Source organism: Phaenicophaeus curvirostris, chromosome 3 (assembly GCF_032191515.1).
Source record: "Phaenicophaeus curvirostris isolate KB17595 chromosome 3, BPBGC_Pcur_1.0, whole genome shotgun sequence".
Taxonomy (NCBI): domain Eukaryota; kingdom Metazoa; phylum Chordata; class Aves; order Cuculiformes; family Cuculidae; genus Phaenicophaeus; species Phaenicophaeus curvirostris.
Window position 1 is genome coordinate 94,757,999 of NC_091394.1, and position 20,028 is coordinate 94,778,026.

Here is a 20,028-nt window from a genome sequence, read left to right on the forward strand (position 1 = left end):
AGGGCTGCTCCCACGGCCAGGGAAAGGGGAGGCTGGCAAGGAAGCAGGCAAGGAGGAAAGAAGGGGAGCAAGAAAGAAGGAGCGAGGGAATCAGGGAAGGAGGCAAGCAGGGAGGGAAGCAGGGAAGGAAGGAGGCAGAAGGGGAAGGAGGCAGGCAGGAAGGGACCAAGGAGGGAGAGAAGCAGGCAAGAAGGCAGACAGAGAGGGAGGGAAGCAGGCAAGGAGGGAGCAAGGCAAAAGGAGGGATGCAAAAGGAGGGAGAGGGAGCGAGGACAGCAAAAGGAGGAAGAGGAGGGAGGGAAGCATACAAGCAGGCAGGGAAGCAGGCAATGAGAGAGGGAGGGAAGGAGCCAGGCAAGCAGGAAAGGAAGGAGGCAAGGAGGGAAGGAGATAGGCAGGTAGGAACAGAAGGAAGGAGAAGCAGGCAAGAAGGAAGGCAAGGAGGGAGGGAGGGAGGAAAACGGGGAGGGAGGAAGGGAAGAAGGCAGGCAAGGATGCAGGCAGGGAAGGAGAAAGGGAGGTAGGAAGGGGAGTAGACAAAGAGGAAAGAGGGAGGGAGGCAGGAAGGGAGAGAGGGAGAGAGAGAAAATCATAGAATCATAGAATCACCAGGTTGGAAGAGACCCACCGGATCATCGAGTCCAACCATTCCTGTCAAACACTAAACCATGCCCCTTAGCACCTCGTCCACCCGTGCCTTAAACACCTCCACGGAAGGTGATTCAACCACCTCCCTGGGCAGCCTGTTCCAGTGCCCAATGACCCTTTCTGTGAAGAATTTTTTCCTAATGTCCAGCCTAAATCTCCCCTGGCGGAGCTTGAGGCCATTCCCTCTTGTCCTGTCCCCCGTCACTTGGGCAAAGAGGCCAGCACCCTCATCTCCTCAACGTCCTTTCAGGTAGTTGTAGAGAGCAATGAGGTCTCCCCTAAGCCTCCTCTTCTCCAGGCTAAACAACCCCAGCTCTCTCAGCTGAGAGAAAGAGAAAGAGAGAAAGAGAGAGGGAGAGGGGGAGAGAGGGAGTGACAGAGGGAGGGGGGGGGAGAGGGGGGGAGAGATGGGGGGGAGGGGGGGGAGAGAGAGAGAGAGACAGAGACAGAGAGAGAGGGAGAGAGAGGGAGAGAGGGAAGGAGGGAGGGAGGAAGGGAGGTGGGGGGGAGGAAGGGAGAGAGGGGGAGGGAGGGGGGAGGGAGGCCGGAAGAGAATCAGCGCCCCCTGGCGCCGCCCTGGCCCCGCGCGGCCCCGCCTCGCGCTCCCATCGCGCCCCGCCGCGCGCCCATTGGCCGGCGCCGGGCTGCCCTTCTCCGATTGGCCCGTGGCGCTGTCAATCACCGGGACGGCGCCTCCTATTGGCTGCTGCTGCGTCTCATCGTCCCGCCCCGCGCTCCCGTCGCGCGGCGATTGGCTGCCGGGGAGCCCCCATAGTCCCGCCCCGCGTTCTCCGCGCCCATTGGCCGGCGCCGCGCTTCCCCTTCAGCGATTGGACGGCGGCGCTGTCAATCATCCGAGCAGCGCCTGCGATTGGCTGCCGGGGCGCTTTATAATCCCGCCCCGCGGCCACGCGCGCCTTTCCGTTTCGGCGGCCCAAGGTGCTGCGTCCTTCGCCTGAAGCTAAGGCCGCTCCGTCGGCGACCGGCACCGCGCCCGCCATGGCCTCCGTCTCTGAGCTCGCCTGCATCTACTCCGCCCTCATCCTGCACGACGACGAGGTCACCGTCACGGTGAGCGCGGGGGCCGCGGCAGAAGATGGCGGGGAGGGGGGGAATGGAGGCCTGGTCGTGTGGGGCCTGGGCCGGCGGGAGGGCCCTGATCGGGGCAGGGGGCGCGGAACGGGGTTATCACCCCGTTCCGCGCCCCCTGCCCCGATCAGGGCCCTCCCGCCGGCTTAGGCTGCCCAGGGTTCACTCGCATTAAAGTCCCTTTCAACCCAAACGGTTCTGTGGTTTTGTGGCTGGGGATGTGGAGTGAGGGGGGAGAGGAATAGGAGGAGTAATGGGGGAGCGGGGCCATGGGATTTGATGGGGCGCGATGGAGCTTAGCGACGTCGTCGTTACAGGAAGACAAGATCAATGCGCTCATCAAGGCAGCCGGGGTCAACGTGGAGCCGTTCTGGCCAGGTCTCTTCGCCAAGGTGAGTAGGGGAAGGAGGTGGGGGGGTTGGTCTTGGGTGTCCCCGGAGGAGCGGGAAGGGATGGGGAGCAGGTGTCCTGAGGGATGCAGGAGAGCATCCAGCGTCCTAGAAGGAGTGTGGAGGGCTTATGTGTCCTGGGGGGAGTGGGGGCGGCGCGAGTGGTGAGATGAGCTCGGGCATCCCAAAGGGGGCTTGGGGTGTGTGTCAGTCATCCCAGGGGGAGCAGGAAGTGATGGGGGCTCAGGCATCCCAAGGGATGTGGAGGGGAATGGGAACTCGAGCATCCCAGGGGAGGAGGAGGAGTTGTAGGCTTGGGAATCTAGGGGAGAGCAGGGGGACTTGGGATTAGGGAGGGTGGGCATCTCGAGGGATGTGGGAGATGGGGGCTTGGGCATCTTGAGGGATGTGGGAGGAGATGGGGCTCAAGCATCCAGAGAGAACTTGAGTGTCTAGGGGGAGCGGGGCCTCCTGAGGGGAGCAGCCCTGTCCCAGTATGGGGTCCCTGGGAGCAGATCGCAGCTGAAGTGGTTGTCCGGGTGCCCCTGTGTATGTGGTTTCACCCTTCACAGTTGTAAAAGGCCCCGATTGTGGTGATGCCACCATTTCATCGCTGTGCTCCTGGCAGGACCTGGCCAATGCCTGGGGCTAAAGCAAAGCTGCCCCCCACTCTGTGTTAACAAAACCTTTGTGGTGCTTTTCCTTCTAGGCTCTGGCCAACATCGACATCGGGAGCCTAATCTGTAACGTGGGAGTAGGTGGTGGAGGGGCTCCGGCTGCAGCTGCTCCTGCTGGTGGTGCCGCGCCTGCAGGCGGGGCTGCCCCGGGTAAGTGGCTCGGTCCCCAGTGCTGCCACCTTAACTTAGGAGGGATCCTTGGCAAGAAGCTCCTTGTCACCTGCTGGAGAGTCAGCTGGGGTTTTCTGTGTGCAGTGTTTATAGAATCATAGAGTGGTTTGGATTGGAAGGGACCTTAAAGATCATCCAGTTCTAACACCCTGGCCATGGGCAGGGACATGTCCCACTGCTCAAGGCCCCATCCGACCTGGCTTTGGACATGTCCAGGGAGGAGGCATCCTCTACTTCACTGGCAACCTGTGCCAGTGCCTCACTGCCCTCAGCTTAAAGTATTTTTTTCTAATGTCTAATCTAAATCTTCCCCTCTCCAATTTAAAGCTGCCCCCCCTTGTTCTGTCACTGTGTGCCCTTGAAAAAGTCCCTGCCCAGCTTTCCTGTTGCCCCTTCTGGTACTGGAAGGCTGCTCTAAGGTCTCCCCAGAGACTTCTCTTCTCCAGGCTGTGTTAATGGGGTTTGTGCTTCGTGGGTGTCCTGGAGCAGAACAGACTCCCTGCAGAAAGGCTGGATTTGCCCTTGGAGCCAGTGGATGGGATTGGTGTTACCTCAGAGTCAAGGCCAGTCTTCCTGTACATCATTAGGATCTCCTCCTGATGCCTCTGGGCAAGCACCTGCTCCCTAAAATATTTCAGATCTGACGGGAATCGATTTTGAAAGTGCAACTCCACTTCCCTAGCAGCGGAACGCCCTTCTCCTTGGGTTGTTGGCTAGTTAGGACTGCTTAGATCTTGCCTCTTGGTGTTACAGTCACTGCATGCAAAGTTTCTTGTGGCCTGTGACTCATTCCAATTCCTTTTCTCCTTTTCCAGCTGAAGAGAAGAAAGAAGAAGAAAAGAAAGAAGAATCTGAAGAATCCGATGATGATATGGGCTTTGGTCTTTTTGACTAACGAGTTTTATATCCATCTGCAATAAAAGAACATGTAAATGTGCTCGTGTCTTTAATCTGGATGTGCATGAAAAGGTTGGTACCTGCTGGTCCTGCAGGTACCATAACTGCTCTCATTGCATGTTAATCCAGGGTCTTACAGCTTCTTCCCGTGTTGGTCAGGGGCGGTTAACAGCTCCGACTTGCATTCCTACTGCATGGACAAGGGTGGGAATGTAATTGCACCGAGTGTGGGATGTGGCAGCAGCTTGTCTGGGACCAGCTGTGGTCACCTACAATGAAAGCTGGATGGCTGGGTTGGGCTGGTCCTGTGCAGCTTCAATCTCTGGCAGTTTCTAGTGCTGAGGAATTTAACCCATGCAGGGGCAGCTGAAAAGTTGGAAAACACTGAGGTTCCCAAGGTGCTAAAGCTGGGGTACGATTTATTCCTGAATGGGTGATTTGAAATAAGAGTCTTGCAGTACCGGGCACCTGGCCTGGGTTGTGTAAGGGGAGTAAATTATATTGCACTGCTAGAAAAATAGGTAAGGAGCATATCTGAAAACTGCTTTAAGTGTGGGTGGGGCTGTTTGTGTAAGTTTACACATGAAAGGAGTAACTTTATGAGTTTCTAAAAACTCTGTGAGGGGACTTTGCAGGCACAAGGTATGAGTTGGATCTGTACTCGGAAGTAGGAAATGAAAATGAAACATCAGCAGAATGTTCCACCTGTGTAAGGACTGAAGTTGTCCAGGAAGGTGGTGACACACACAGACCCACAATGGAAGTGCTTGGCCGTGTCCCATCTTCCCACAAAACCTCAGCTCATTTGTATTTAGGATGCAGGCACAGGTGTGTTATTCGTAAGGATTCAGTCCATGCAACCCCCTGCTGCTGCAAATGGCTGAGCATCCAAATAGTTCCTGCAAGCTGCTGTATCCCTGCTCCTTATTAAAGAACCTTCCCCAAGGAAAACTGGTTTTCAGGGAGTGTAAGGAGTGACAGCAAAGAATCACTCACATAGATGATAACAGTGACTTGTGCCTGTGCTCCAGAGCTGGAGGGGAAAAAGTGCTTTCTGGGAGACTAAAATCTCAGATTTCCTCCTTGAACACTTACTGTTGCTCCTGAAGTCCTGCTTGATACTCTTAAAAGCTTAGGAATTGGGGTAGGGGAAAAATTCCAAGCAGAGAACACTCAGTGGTTTCTTCTGTAGTGCATGTGCGCACACAAAAATATGACAGCTGGAGCGTCACTGGTAACACCTTTTTAATAGGTCAAAGTAACTGTACAGTTCATTATATTCTTCCTGAGAATAATTTATATCCCTCAACAGCAAAAAGGGAGCGTGGTTTTTATTTTAACAGAACAGATGGCATAACTGGAAAACCAAGGAAAATCTAATTACACTGTTCTACTGCAACTCCTCCCAGGCAAGAGAGACGAAAGGATGGGTTAGTTTCCTACGGTGGGTTTAAAATATTCAACATGGCTTTAATCGGTCTTTATAAATTATATAAAAATGGGGGACATGGATGGTTACAGAACTCCTCCAAATGCAGCTCTGAATTGCTCTGGTACAAAGCAGCATTTTCTTTGCTTCCAAGGAAAACAACGTTGCTACAAAAGAACTGGCACGATACTCTGGTGGAAAAGATGAGTGTTCAGTCGTGTCCTATGAGTTCCAAATGGATGCGTCACACGTTCACATAAAGTAAAAGGCAGGAAGATGGAGAGGGCTTTAGTTTGTCTTGAAATGACCGAAGTCTTGAAAATATAGCTTTTTATTCTTTCTCTGTAAATTGTGATTAGCATATTGCGACGTAAGTGTTCTAATAAAAAAAATTCCAGTCTGGATAGTTCAGGTACTGTGGGCAAGAATTCTCAGCCCTGAGGTTTCCCCGAATTCTTCACTTCACAATATCTTTCTCCCATCTGCTCCTTGAACAGTTTTGGCGCCGCGACCCTAACCCTGCGGCAGCTCTAGGCTAAGCGTGTCCTGGGCGATGGTGCAAAACCGAAGTGTGCTCCGTAGCTGCCGTTTCCCGAGGGTTCCTGTACAAACTTCATCTTGTGATAATGCCACTTTTGTTTTGAATCCCAGACCAGCTTGGCTTTATGCTAAAAACTTGGTTAAACTTTTTGTAATGAGAGAGAACCAAGAGCTGTCAGTCAGGGCTGCTGAAGCGAGAGACGCTGGAAAGCCAGGACTACACTGGGTGAATCCTCACTGCTGGTAGAAGGTGAAGGATCATCCTTTCACAAGAGGAATTCATAGACCGATGAAGCTCTTCCCTCAGTACTTAGTGTGGTCTGGACTGGCTGATCATTTTCAGTCTGGCCTGATCGATAACATCCAGTAAGTTTTTGGCGTCCACAGCCAGAGCATGAGCGGCCGTCAGCATCTGCTTTTTGTACTCCTGCTGCAGGCTGGTCATGACGTACTGCTGGGCCAGCTTCATCTTGTTAATGAGCTCGGCCAAGTCTGAGTTCAGCAACTTCTGTGCCATCTCGATCTGGAACAAGAAGATTCATTCAATTAGAATCATAAAGGTGGAAAAGACTTCTAAGATCATCCAGTCCAACTGTCAGCTCAACACCACTGTGCCTGCTAAACCGTGTCCTGAGGGGCCAAGTCTACACCCTGGTTTAACAGCTCCAGGGATGGTGACTCCACCACTTCCCTGGGTGATCTCCTCCACTGCTTCACCACTCTTTCAGTAAAGGAATTTTTTCCTAATATCTGATCAAAACCTCCCCTGATGCAACTTTAGGCCATTTCCTTTTATCCTGTCACTTGTTACTTGGGAGAAGGGCCCAACACCCACCTTGCAACAACCTCCTTTCAGGTAGTTGTAGAGAGCAATGAGGTCTCCCCTCAGCCTCCTCTTCTCCAGGCTAAACAACCCCAGCTCTCTCAGCCGCTCCTCATAAGACTTGTTACAGGCTTCCAGGTCCCTGTTATCACCACTCTTTTTATTACTGTTACTAAAGTAGCTCTACTGCATAGAAGTAGAGACCTTATTGCTCTCTACAACTACCTGAAAGAAGGGTGTAGAGAGGAGGGTGCTGGCCTCTTCTCCCAGGTGTCAGGGGACAGGACAAGGGTGAATAGCCTCAAGCTCCGCCAGGGGAGGTTCAGGCTGGACATCAGAAAAAAGATTTTCTCAGAAAGGGCAATCGAGCACTGGAAGAGGCTGCCTAGGGAGGTGGTTTAGTCACCATCCCTGGAGGTGTTTAAAAGACGGGTGGATGAGGTGCTCAGTGACACAGTTTAGTGGTTGATAGGAATGGTTGGATTCGATGATCCTGGAGGTCTTTTCCAACCTAGTGATTCCGTGATTTAGATTAGACATTGGGAAGAAATTCTTCACAATGAGGGTGGTGAGGCACTGAAACAGGTTGCCCAGGGAAGTAGGGGATGCCCTCTCCCTCGAAATGTTCAAGGCCAGGTTGGATGGGGCCTTGAGCAGCCTGGTCCAGGGGGAGGGATTGCAGGGGGATTGGAACTGGATGGTCTTTAAGGTCCTTCTAACTCAAACCATTCTATGATTCTAGGATTCTCTGGCTTTGTCATTATCCCATTCATTAAGGGTCATGGAGGAAAGCAGTTTTACTCATGGCTCATGAACTTCACTGAAAGATCTCAGTCACTTCTCATCCAGAAAAAGGCTTTTATGGGATACCTCATCAAATACTTCCAGCTGCAACAAGCTATGCTCAATTACCCATTCAATGACATTGTGCACGAGTTGTAGCTTAATGGAAGATTAAACTTGCACTAAGAAGTTCTGTGTAAGCACTGCTAACAGTTTTTATGTCAACTCCATATGTGTGTGTGTCAGATGCTCTTCAATTACATCCAGTTTGAGTGTCTTAAGGCAATATAAGCCTACGTCCACACAGCAATTGAATTCTAATAAAATTAATTTCATGAGGCATTAGAATCACAGAATGGTCAGGATTGGAAGGGACCTCTAGAGCTCATCAAGTCCAACTCCCCTGCTAAAGCAGAGTCACCTACAGCAGGTTGCACAGGAACATACCCAGGTGGGTTATGAATATCTCCAGAGAAGGAGACTTCCCGCTCTCCCTGGACAGCAGTGCTCCATCACCCTCAGAGGAAAGTTCTTTCTCATGTTGAGGTGGAACTCTCTGTGTTCCAGTTTGTGCCCATTGTCCTGTCACTTGTCACTGCTGACAAAAGTCTGGTCCCATCCTCTTGACGGCTGCCCGTTAGATAATGACCAGCATTGACAAGATCCACTCTCAGTCTTCTCATCCCCAGGCTGAACAGACCAAGCTCACTCAGGCTCTCCTTATAAAAGAGATGCTCCAGTCTCCTCATCATCTCCATGCCCTCTGCTGGACTCGTTCCAGTCAACTAGTTCCTTGACTTTCTAGAGCTGGGGAGCCCAGAACTGGACACAGGACTCCAGAGGGGGCCTCACTAGGGCAAAGTAGAGGGAGGAGGAGAACCTTCCTCAACCTGCTGGCCACACTCGTCTAGATTCACCCAGGGTACCATCAGCCTTCTTAGCCACGAGGGTACACTGCTGCCTCAATAATCCAGAGTTCAAACCACTCAGTGAATCAAAACCTGTGCATGTGCAAAGAAGCAAGCGCCAAACCACGTCCAGGTCACTCTCATGGCTGAGGCCAACTTGAACTGTAACAGACTGAATATCGAGTGGGAGGAGCTTTACGTACTTCTCTGTGGGTACTCGCAGGAAGCACAGGGAGGCTCTCATCTACTGTTGCCAGTAAGGTTCTCAGTGCCAAACCAACCTCCTAAGAAGAAAAAAAAAACAATTAGGACATAAACTTTAAGAACTGGGAATGAATGCGTGAGAGAATTGTAGGAGTGTAAGACCCAACAAATACGCTTAATTCCTTATCTGGATAAAAAGGGGGTTATAACATGGCTGAGTGACTTTAAAATCCCACCTGCATTTACATGTTTCACCATCAAAACAAGATGCCAAAGAGTTAATTAAAAAAAAAAAAGTTTTTTTCTGAAAGAAGTGAAATGCAGACGAGACGGTTCCCAACTCCAAGCCCTGGATAAGCGCAGGCAAGATGGAGAATCACAGAATCATAGGATGGTGTGGGTTGGAAGAGACCTTAAAAGATCATCCAGTACCATCCCCTCAGCCATGGGCAGGGACACCTCCCACTGGATCAGGTTGCTCAAAGCCCCATCCAACTTGGCCTTGGACACCTTCAGGGACAGGCTATCCACTTCTCTGGCCAACTTGTGCCAGTGCCTCACCACCCTCACAGGAAAAAAATTCTTCCTAATATCTCATCTAAATCTCCCCTTGTTCAGCTTAAAACTGTTCCCTCTTTTCCTATTCCTGCACTCCTTGATATAGAGCTCCTCCTAAGCTTTCCTGAAAGGCTGCTCTAAGGTCTCCCCTGAGCTTTTTCTTCTCCAGGCTGAACCACCCCAACTCTCTCAGCCTGTCCTCATATAGATATGGATGAATAAAAGCACCATTTTCCACAACGCTGTTCTCAGTTTCCAAAGTTCCACCTCTCTGAACACAAGTTACCCCTGACCTTGCAAACACAAAAAGCTTTTCTACTCCCTAATTTCTGGAAGATTTTTCCTATGCCACTTGCAAAGCCATCACTCAGGAGAATTGTATCACTGACTTTAGGAGCTGCCTCCGTACCTTCACCATGGGTACGTACTCCTCTGGCGGAGCGGGCTGGATTTTGCTGGACATCTCTATGACCGCTTTCACCAGCCCCGTTACATTCTCATAGACTTTGTCGTTGGAGCGGTCCAGGTTGGCTGTAGGTGGAGGGCTGATCTCCTGCGGCTGAATCTGGAAGCAGAAAAGGGTTGTTTAACCTCCTGTCCCCAGCAGATGGGGCTCAGCAACTTCCCAACCTTCACAGAGTGCCGGGAAGGTCTCACACAGGCAACAGCCTCCCTCCCGGCCCTGCTGGGACCCCTGTCCTGGATGAGCTCGCTTGCTCCATGGTCAGAAGGAAGTTTCCTTTGGCTCTTCTGACTGAACTTGGTCTGTGTAACGACACAGGGGAACTTTTACCAGGATTTCCCTAAAGGTCTTCTAGTATAACTCCCACAAAAGAGAATAAAATAAGTTGAGGAATGAGGAGTACAGAGAACCCGACATGTCTCAGTGGTTCACTACTGATGGACAAGCTCCATCGTTAAGGAAACAGGTGTTAGGCCCCTTGTTCCAGAAGTTTCATCCTCCAAAATTATGTCATAGTACACAGTTAACGTACTGATGCAGAACAGGGAGAATATTGCAGCGCACCTTATTGCTTTGTTAGTGGAAATTCACAGCAGATTAACAAAATTGGTGTTACCAGTACAGAAACACTGAATATTTCCATACAGTTTGCTTCCAATAGATCAGAAAAACTCCAGGAGGTTATAAATCCTGTTGTCCTTACTCAAGCACAACTTCCACTGAGTCAGTTCTGTCTAGAGTTCAATTCAAGACAGACTGAAATAATCCTGGGTCAGAAAAAAAACAAACTTGGAAAACATCCTCTGTAACGGCCTCGGTATTTCTGCTCAGTATTCTCTCAACAGTAAAACTAAAAGCATCCCTGTTCCCTGCAGCTCTTCACCGCTACTGGATGGCCAAGCAACCACTCAGTAGGAGCAGAAAGTTAGATAACGGCTTATTTGCTACTGGTGACAGAGCAGGCGTCCACCCTCGGGGACGAGATGGCTCCTGACATTTCAGCCCACCACACTGAGCTACTGCTGGTCCCTACATCTGAGCTGTTTGTTACTGGTCCTTACAACTGGCTCCAGCTACAGCGACGTTTCACTGGAAGCCTCGGAGATTCTGCCCTGATGAAACTATCAAATACTTGGCTGAAGCTTTGTCTAAGGAAGGAGTGCAGGATTTAGGGCATGATGATTCCATTTTGTTGCAATTTACTATGTGGGTACTGACAAACATTATGGAGACTCAATCTAGTACATTGATTGGAAAATACGTCAGGAAAAAGAACACTGAAATCACTTCAGTTACCAGGGAAAGGCTGTGATTGCAAACGGTTCCAGCAATTGAGAAGTTAAACAGTCATCTGGCAAAGTCACATGCAAAGACATTTTGGGATAGGGCACGGACACACACGCTCGCGCACTGCTTACCCTCCATGGCTACAGTTGAGCAGAATGTGGGGGGAGGTTAAAGAGATTTACCAAAAGGAGGGAAAAAAGAAAAACAATATTAATAAAACTCAGCAGGAAAAAAACCCAAACCAAACCAAAACCAAAACATGTGTAGCAATAAGAGACCAGCTAAAAGCCTGCAACAAAAATGCATCCTCGACAGTGTTGGCATCATTCGTGTTAGCTCTGGGTCTGTTGGTTACAGAAGCACCGTGGGCCTACGACCTCCTGTGCATCCATGGAGGAAGTGAAAGTATTTGCCATGCACCCATGCTTACTTTTTACTGAACACATGGGGAAGAGATCATGCAAAGCTTGACAGGAGCAAGCCAGGCTGGTGAGCAAAGTGGTGAACGGAGCAGAAGGCCTCTGCAACAGTGGGAACCGACTTGCCCTGCGCCACCCCAACCCCTTCACGCAACCAATCCAGTCTGCAACAGGTTTAAGAAAATGTTGGGTTCAACTTTCCATGAGAGGAAATATGTGGTCATCCAACTGGGCAGCTCTTGTTCATGATGACTAACCTCAAGAACTACCATGAAATCATTCAGGATGGATTATACATTGTATTTGGGACACGTCTTTTAGGAGGCACGGTGACCCTGGGCTGATGGTTGGGCTTTATGATCTTTGAGGTCTTTTCCAGCCTTCATGATACTATATGCAGCCCACTTAATTCCTGCAGCCTGGCCCTAAAATTTGAAGGGTATGGACATCTGCGTTTCTCACCACAGAGTATACCCAACACTGACAGAACTGCTCTCCAGATTGTGACAACAGGACTTTCTCCGTGTGGACTGCCTGACTGTGCCTCAGCAAGTAACACAATTTCCTGGTTCCTGCCCTAAAGGTTCCTGAGGGCGAGTAGCAAAAACCCTGTTATTTTCAATTGTGTTCTGCACGAAAGGGAGACTGAAATGGGCGTTTGAAATGGCTGTACAGAAAAGGGAGCCTGAAACATACCCCAAAACCACCTTCAGTTTAGGACTGCAGACATTAATAGAACTGTACACTATTAAAAAACAATGGGCTGTTTTCCTTAAGGAGCATAAACCAATCCAATTTCAAGAAACTATTGACAGAAAAAACAAAATCGGCCCTCCTTTTCTACCAGAGAAGCTATTTAGTACACCAATCTTGTGCACTTGTTCTTACTGATGACTCTGGCTGCTCAGGTTTGTTTGTTGTCAAAAGGACGTACTTCAGAAAACATTTTTCATGTCCCAGTGTCAGAATTTAGAAAGGAAATTTTAGAGAAGCCAAGTTTAGTAACACATCTGTTACTGCTTTTTGACATTTTCCTGAGGGCTGGCAGCTTGAAAAGCACTGGCATCAGTTTGTAATAAACAGTGCTGCTCAAATTCACCACTGCTGTCTATTTATGTTGATTCTTAAATACTTTGATCATCTCACAACAAGAGAACAAGAGTGAGACAGGCAGTGGCTGAGCTCAACTTACGCTAAACACGCTGCTTTGGTGGCAAGTTGTGAATTCCACAGTCAGATGAGCTGGATTTTTTTCTGTATTCTCTTAAATGACCTAAAATAAGTGTCTCTTATCACAACAGCTCTGTCTGCCATAACATGGATTCCTGTTCTTTAGTACAGCCTTGGCAGGGGTTTGGCTGGAGGTTCTCCTGTGAGAAGCTACACTATTAGCAGCCACTGTGGTGTTACAGTAGGGATTGCCCCAGTGTATTTGCAGAATTCTGTGCTCTAACGCAGGCCCCATCCTTCTCCTTTCTGGGAATAGCTGGAGCACAAATACATCACCTCCCTGGGTGCTACTGATGGCATCGTCTGACAGAATGGGAACAGCAGCAGGAGCGATTCTGCTTTACTGCTCTGCTCAATAACACCGTGGTTAGCCCAGAAGCCTCTATAGAGGGGTCTCTGTCTGGCTGCAAATGTCATTTAATAATAAAACAGTGATGTGTATAGACCAGCTGTGTTTCTGTTAGAGTACTATTGACAGAGAATCCCCAACCACTACTACATGTAGCTGTGGGAAACTGCTAGCATCACAAATAGCTCCCCTGGTTCCCCTGGAAGGCCCTAAGGCCACTCAGGTTTCTATTTCCTAAAGATTAGAAAGGTGAAGGAGTCCCAAAGGCAGGGAAGTACCTAGAAGTACGATTTTAAACGTACTAAGGAGCAGTTCCAGTGACACTGACTGCAGCAGGGACCAGGACGCCGTGATTCAGTGTCCTGCAGCATCTCTCTGTTAGAAAACTGTAAAATCTCATTTTTGGCTTTCTTGTCTATTTACTGGAGATGAAACAACATATTAGAAAGTACCTCAATGACAAGTCAGACAGCTTTGATCACCATTCCCCCTCTTTCCCTTGTTCCCCAGTGCCAGTAGGGGTTTAGGAGCCTTAGTGCTGCAGCAAGAGCTTTTTCGAGCACCACAGTTCAGACATGTCTCACTTCTCCTGACCGAGAAGAGGAGGCTTTGGTACCACTTGAGTAACTGCGATCCCTGGGTGTGCTTCTTCCTGCTTAACACAGCTGCAGAGCAGGGAGGATGGGTTCATTTGAGAGATCTCGTATGCTCTCCAAACTAGAAATCAGCTCACCTGGGAAAGGTTCCAGGTGAGGAACACACTGAATCACAGTAACGGAGGATATGAGCCTACCAATTAACTCCCCACTTCCCTGGAGAGCTGCCAGGGCATGCTTGCACCACGACAACATTTACATGGGAAGTTCAGTCGCTTTGCTTTTCACACTCTCTGCTTCAGGAAGAACAAACTATCTCAGAGTGGTAGCATTTAGTTTTCTGAAGCGTATTTCATGTGACAGTGAGCAATGTACCTTCACGCCTTCGTTGTAGCTGTCCACAGGGCTGTTGAGGCTCGCGAGGCTGCCCAAGTGGCCAGGGGCACCAGGGCGAGGAGGCTTCTTTGGTGGAGCTGCATGATCTGGATAACAAAACAATTTACATTTTAGAGGACCAACATATCACATGTCCCTGGATCATTTTGGTCTGTCAGCACTATAAAGGCTGCATGTGCCTTGCTGTACTAGCAGAGGAGATAGACATCTTTGTATGTCTCAGAGTAAACCCATTATGATTTCTGTTTCTGCTGAAGAAATGCAGACAGAAAAGGTTGTAGAATTCACCGAGTTTTCCTGCAATTATGAGAATGTGGCTATTTCAGTAAGATACTTCGAAAATCCAGTTGTACAGCAATTGCTGCTCATCTCAGGACACCCACTGAGACCTGAGAGGCACTCACCCCGCTGCACCACAGCTGGGTGCCACCCATGCTCCATATGTCTGGGAAGATCAGACTTCTTCATGGCAGAAACCCCAGGTGTGATTCACTTTGAGACTGACAAACCTAAATGTAGGCGTCTACGTTTATTTTACATGTCTGAACTCTGCACATGGTGAAGTCCTACAGAATGACTCAGCTTCCTCAAGACACTTCCCACCTTTGGATGAAACACTTTCACAGCTTTGCTGACTGCATCACTGGAGACTGCATGGGGAATTTAAATACACAGTGCACCAAAACACCTCTGTGCAGTTATCGAGAATGGAATCTACCCCTTGTATGAAAATACTGCCATAAATCTTTGTTCACTGCTGCTTCTGGAAGACATAAAAGATTCAAGATAATAGTATACGAACTTACTGCTTACCTGGTTTACCCACAGGCTGATAGATGTGCTGGTTACCAGCCTACAAAGTAAAGTAAAATAAAATAAAATAAAATAAAATAAAATACACATTTAGACTTGTTATTACACTGCTCTCAACTTTCATCAGCACAATTTCTACCACTGAGAGTGGCCCAACACTTCAAATTACATCCTTATTCGCCATCATTAGCTCAGCTCATAAGTACAAGTACTTTATTAACACAATAAGAAATACTTTTCACTTCTTTTGTATTGCTCACAACAACCCTGGCCTCTACAGTTTAGTCTCACACCAAATCTGACCTGTTCTGCACTTCACACACCACGACAGCCTCAAAGCACTTTTACTTCCAGAAAAGTGCATATTAGAAGCATGCATTCAAAAGAATGTTCTCAAAACTATACAGCCACGTGCTCATCGCTTAGGAACTACTGAAATGTGTGTGATAACTTTTCATTTGTACCACCACATCCAAGAACAGGGTCATGTATGACAACTCCTCCCACCCAGAGTTCACAAACTGCGTGGATGGGGCTGCTCTGAGCAGGAATCAGAGCTGCTGTGCTTTCTGCTCCCATTCCACCTATAATTACTCAAATAAAAGGTCACTTTGCGGGGAAGACATAAATGACACCTCAGTGAACTGGATTCTGTCCTCACCACTGCCATAGAAATTAGTGTCACACAGGACAATTATTTAATCGTAGTTCTAGGAATGACTACTGTCTATTTCTCATTTTCTCAATAAGAAATAGAGATTGACTCACAGAAGCATTAGACATTTCCCATTCCCAGTGAAGTCAGAGTTATGTTCTGAATGTATTAAGAACCATAAACAATCAAAATCAAATTGTGGAACTAGAACGTAGTTATAAGGAATTACGGTCTCTTCTAAAACTCGATTTTGTCAATAATCACTACGTGTTTTCTTCACATTCTTTCACACAGGGTGGGAAATTGTACAACCTCGTCTGGGAAGACAGGACCACTGACAGCCACCTGAATCAAACCTCTGACATGATCTTAGGATCTTCAGGTTATCTCAAAGCATCTTCATGAATAGCAGAAAATGCAGCGACAACTTGCTCTTAGATAAAGATGCAACAACAAAAAAGACATAACAATAACTAGGAGTCTTCTCCAATTTCACAGAAAAAATCTTAGCAGCTTCCAGACATGAACATCCCTAGAGACCACACCGTGGTGTGTCACTACCACACTCATCCATGAGCGCACTTTGGCTGCAAATGTAGGAAGAGTCCCTGAATTCTTAGGTAGTGAAAAAATACTGAAGCCAAACTAGGAGTTCACAACTGCATCCCAAGTGAACTTGGAAACTGAATTTAAAATATGAACTTTAAACATTTCAAAGGTGATCCCTGGGGACAAACAACAGACGAAGCATCAGGTTTCCACCAGTAACAGTCTCTAGCTTAACCCCCCCCTCCTTTCTATCAGTATGATTCAGAAATTCCAATCACAATTAAACAATTGGAGAGGCATTTCTAGTTAAACAGACAGGAATTAAGCCAGTAAGAGAGAATACCACAGCAGCAGCTGTTGTCTGGCAACACAAGAATGGCTCTGGGGTTCAGGCCATTTGTTTCAGAACGGATCATTTACCCCAAGCAGATTTCTGGGTAATACAACAGAAACATTTACATTCCCTGTAAGAAAACCCTTCAGATATTTAAACAACTGCAAAAGTTATTTTAATCCTGCTTCCTGTTTACAGAACTTTCAGCAATCTACCCATATTTTAGAATAAAAGACCACATGAATAGCACATGGGCATTTAAAAATTATTGCAACATATTTGTGGGGTATTTGTTTCAACTGCAGCTTCAAAGGGAAAAAAATCTACCAAACCCCAAATCTCCCAAACTGCTGCATGAACAAGTTTGCCACAGCTGCTGTTCCCACAGAAGCTGAGCGTCTTGGAAAGTTGTAGAACCATGTAATAATAGTGGAAACATTTAGCAAAACCCTTAAATCATCTCCCATCATCAAGACAGCGTACAAGATGTTCTACCAGGAAAGCAGAGAAAGAGCTGGGAGAGGAAAGCTCCCCCACACACTTACTGGGCCCTGGAGACCTCCATCCTCTCGATCGATGCTGCCTCTGGAGAGCCGCACGTCGGGTTTCTACAACAAAAAACCACAAAATGTCATTCCATACTCTGCTTACCGAGTCCTGCGACCTAGGCATTTTAAAGAAAGGAAAATGCTGTTAACAATTTAGACCAACAAATACAGATGACATTTCATTCCAGCCTCTACACCCCCGCTGCTGCGACTGCAGCTACCGAAACTCCTGGCTGCCTCCAACTGCTGCTCACCACCCGCTCAGCACACGTGTAAAAACGCTGTTAAAAATATTGAGAGTACCGTTTCCCTGAGACAACATTGGAAAACCTGCATTTTAATTTTCTCAAAGGCAGCAAAAGCTGGTTTGGTTTTGTTTTTTTTTTTGAAAAAAAGTGTTCGCTTCCCAAGGACAGGATGAGAAACGCTGCACATTCATTCCCGCTTCCTGCCTGCGGATGGCTTATATGTCCTTGGCTCCCTCGCCAAGCCTGCAAACGAGGCCAATTACTGGCGGTCTTTAAACACTGCGTTTGGATACAGAAAGCTAATAAAGACATCCAGCTGCGCTATCCTCCCCATACATGCGACAAACAAATTTCTACCTCATACATTTTAAGCAAGATACAAGAACCTGGGGCTTTGTTTTAAAATGTAAAAATAAGACTGGCGCAATTTTTTTTTGTGTAGAAACTGGTCGCTTGTCTCATCTCCCCAGCAAGTCTAGGTATGTTACTCTTTGAGGACAATATTAAGTACACGGAAAGCCAAAGGAAAAGCGGATGTGAAACAAAGGTTAAACCTGATGTGAAGATATGAGTTCAGCAAAATGAGAGTGTTTTCCTAGTGTGCTCATTTGGGCACAGGACACCGCAGAGGGTTTCTCGGACTCTCCAATTCACTCTCCCATTGGACTCAGGGTTTCCTCTCTTCGGAAAATAGATAAAATGCACATCTGCACCAGTGTAAATACAACCTACTTCCTATGTCTGTATGGATAAATACATAAAATAGACACACAGAATGAGAATTTTTTTTTTTTATTGAGAGAGCTGCAAGTATTTGACTATTGACATTACCTAACTGACTCCACGAACAGATACGTGTTCTTTCAGAGTCAGTTTGGATATGTGTCCTTTCAGAGTCAGTTTGGGGGACAAATATATCTGTTTGTTAGAATCACAGAATGGTTTGGTTTGGAAGGGACCTTAAAGATCATCCAGTTCCAACTCCCAGACCCCTGTCCTTTCCTGTTCCTAAATGCACTAAAGAATAACTCTGACTCACATGTGCTGCTAAATGACTCTAAAAAGCCAGCAGGGCAGACAGAACTTGCAAAGATACTGATCTTTTATCATTAAAAATACTCCAGTTGTGCTGGTAGTGTGTCAGAAGAGCTTAAACTTTGGATTTTCATTCAGTCTTCTGCAGACTGAGGCACAGCCAGAGACAGTCGCTGCCTGAAAGAACTCGCAGATTAAAAATAGACAACTCATGCTAGACAGGGAAATATTTAACCCCATCTTAAACATGAAGAACTGAAGCAGGCATAAGCAAGCAATTTCTCAGTGTATCTCTGGGAATGTTATGATGAAACTCAGAGTTAACGAACCTCCAGTTAATTTGCTCTATTATTATAAAGGATTTTTTTTCTGATTAAAGTCTCATTTGATATGGCATGCCACATACTTCATTAGATATCAAGTAACTCACGATTCTCCTTATACTTTTAAGCAAATGGCTGTCTTTGTTTATCTAAGCATGACTAACCGCATTTCTATTACACTGATGTTTGCAATTTGCCTTTGTTTCTAGCCAGGGAAGTGCCCGAAGTCTTTGGAAACAGTCAGACTATTTTATCACAGGAGGCTTTAACGTTCTTTGCACTTTTAACAATTTATTACTCCAGAAATGCGCCCTAAACCAGACTCAAAAACAAGGAAACATTGAGCATTTAAAGATTCAGAAGCTAAAATCCATACATTAGACCAAATAATGCATTTGTTTTTCCTAGTATTACAAGAAGAAAGTTAATTTAACAGACATCGTAATACCAAACCAGAGGGTCCATCAGCAGCTGGCACAGCTACACAACCCACCTGCACCTCACTGATCTCCATAATTAAGTCTTAGAAATAAGAACCCAAAACCTTTCATGCTACATAAACACAAGCCCTTTCAACTTCGCCAAACATTTTCCTCCTTCTGCCCCACAGAAGGAACAACAGAACAATATTCAATATGCTTTTGTGTTCAATGACTAAGAGGCCCAAGCATATTCCTAGTGACCTGACTGTGTTCTAAGGAATTCCAACAACTCCCATTCTAGTAAACGATATTCTCATTTATCCATTTGTATAGCTGTGAAAAATTCAAAAGACAAACTAAAGGTTATATCTAAGATGAAACTCCCATTGTACTTTTAAATAGGATTTAGCAGCAATTCTTATTCTTCTACAGCTCTAGAAAGCTTTCATTGTGCTGACATTACATAGCGATACATTGCTGAATTTTTGATATCGAGATCCTGCAGATGTGTTTAATGCAACACTCTTTGGCTCAAAAATAAGCCTTACACCCTTCTTCATGCTGAGGATGGTGAGGCAGTGGTACAGGTTGCCCAGGGAAGTTGTGGCTGCCCCACCCCTGGAAGTCTTCAAGGTCGGGTTGATGGGACCTTGGGCAGCCTGATCCAGTGGGAGGTGTCCCTGCCCATGGCAGGGGGGTTGGAACTGGCTGATCTTTAAGGTCCCATCCAACCCAAAGCATTCTATGATTCTATGAAAATTGATCTATTCTCTACTTCACACACCATGACAGCCCCAAAACACATCCTTCCAACTTTCCAGTCCCTGCTATGGCCCTGCACCCTCATGGCAGCCCTTCCCCAACCACAGAGACTGCTTCAAATCATGGAATCATTAAGGCTGGAAAAGACTACAAGATCATCAAGTCCAACCATAAATGATTCTCTTCAACTGGTACTGGGTGTCCTGTTAGACACACAGAACTTCTTGGCCGGATGGTAAACAAACCCTTCTGAGAGGCAGCTAAAGGGGCAAGAAACTGGTGGATGCCAGGATGCATTCAGCATGCACTTGCTTATGGAGAACATTTCTGGCACTTGTTGGAGCACAAACTGTGTTGAGGGTGTGTATACAACAGGGAGATGAGTTGAAGGAGGGAAAACCCCCAAGACATCCATCCACTTGGTTGTGAGGCTGCCAAGTTGAATGCAGCCAGTAAGAGTGTACACCTAGAACAGGTTGCCTA

General features: G+C 47.3%; 2 protein-coding genes across 11 annotated transcripts in view; one reads left to right on the plus strand and one right to left on the minus strand.

The window, feature by feature from the left end:
* The first annotated feature begins 1,548 nt into the window (after positions 1–1,548).
* RPLP1 (ribosomal protein lateral stalk subunit P1) lies at positions 1,549–3,911 on the plus strand. The gene is made up of 4 exons (XM_069854739.1): positions 1,549–1,719; positions 2,055–2,129; positions 2,836–2,953; positions 3,790–3,911. Exons 1-4 carry the CDS (start codon positions 1,648–1,650, stop codon positions 3,867–3,869), a joined length of 345 nt encoding a protein of 114 aa, XP_069710840.1. The 5' UTR covers positions 1,549–1,647; the 3' UTR covers positions 3,870–3,911.
* Positions 3,912–5,099: 1,188 nt separating this feature from the next.
* Positions 5,100–20,028, minus strand: part of PTK2 (protein tyrosine kinase 2) — a 226,858-nt gene continuing 211,929 nt past the window's right edge. For all 10 annotated transcript variants that reach the window (XM_069854722.1, XM_069854721.1, XM_069854723.1 and 7 more), the window contains 6 exons: positions 16,753–16,815; positions 14,670–14,709; positions 13,836–13,942; positions 9,526–9,681; positions 8,558–8,638; positions 5,100–6,363 (listed from right to left, as the gene is read on the minus strand). In XM_069854722.1, the coding sequence (XP_069710823.1) occupies positions 6,151–6,363; positions 8,558–8,638; positions 9,526–9,681; positions 13,836–13,942; positions 14,670–14,709; positions 16,753–16,815 (660 nt within the window). In that variant the 3' untranslated portion in view covers positions 5,100–6,150. The remainder of the gene's footprint in view (positions 6,364–8,557; positions 8,639–9,525; positions 9,682–13,835; positions 13,943–14,669; positions 14,710–16,752; positions 16,816–20,028) is intronic.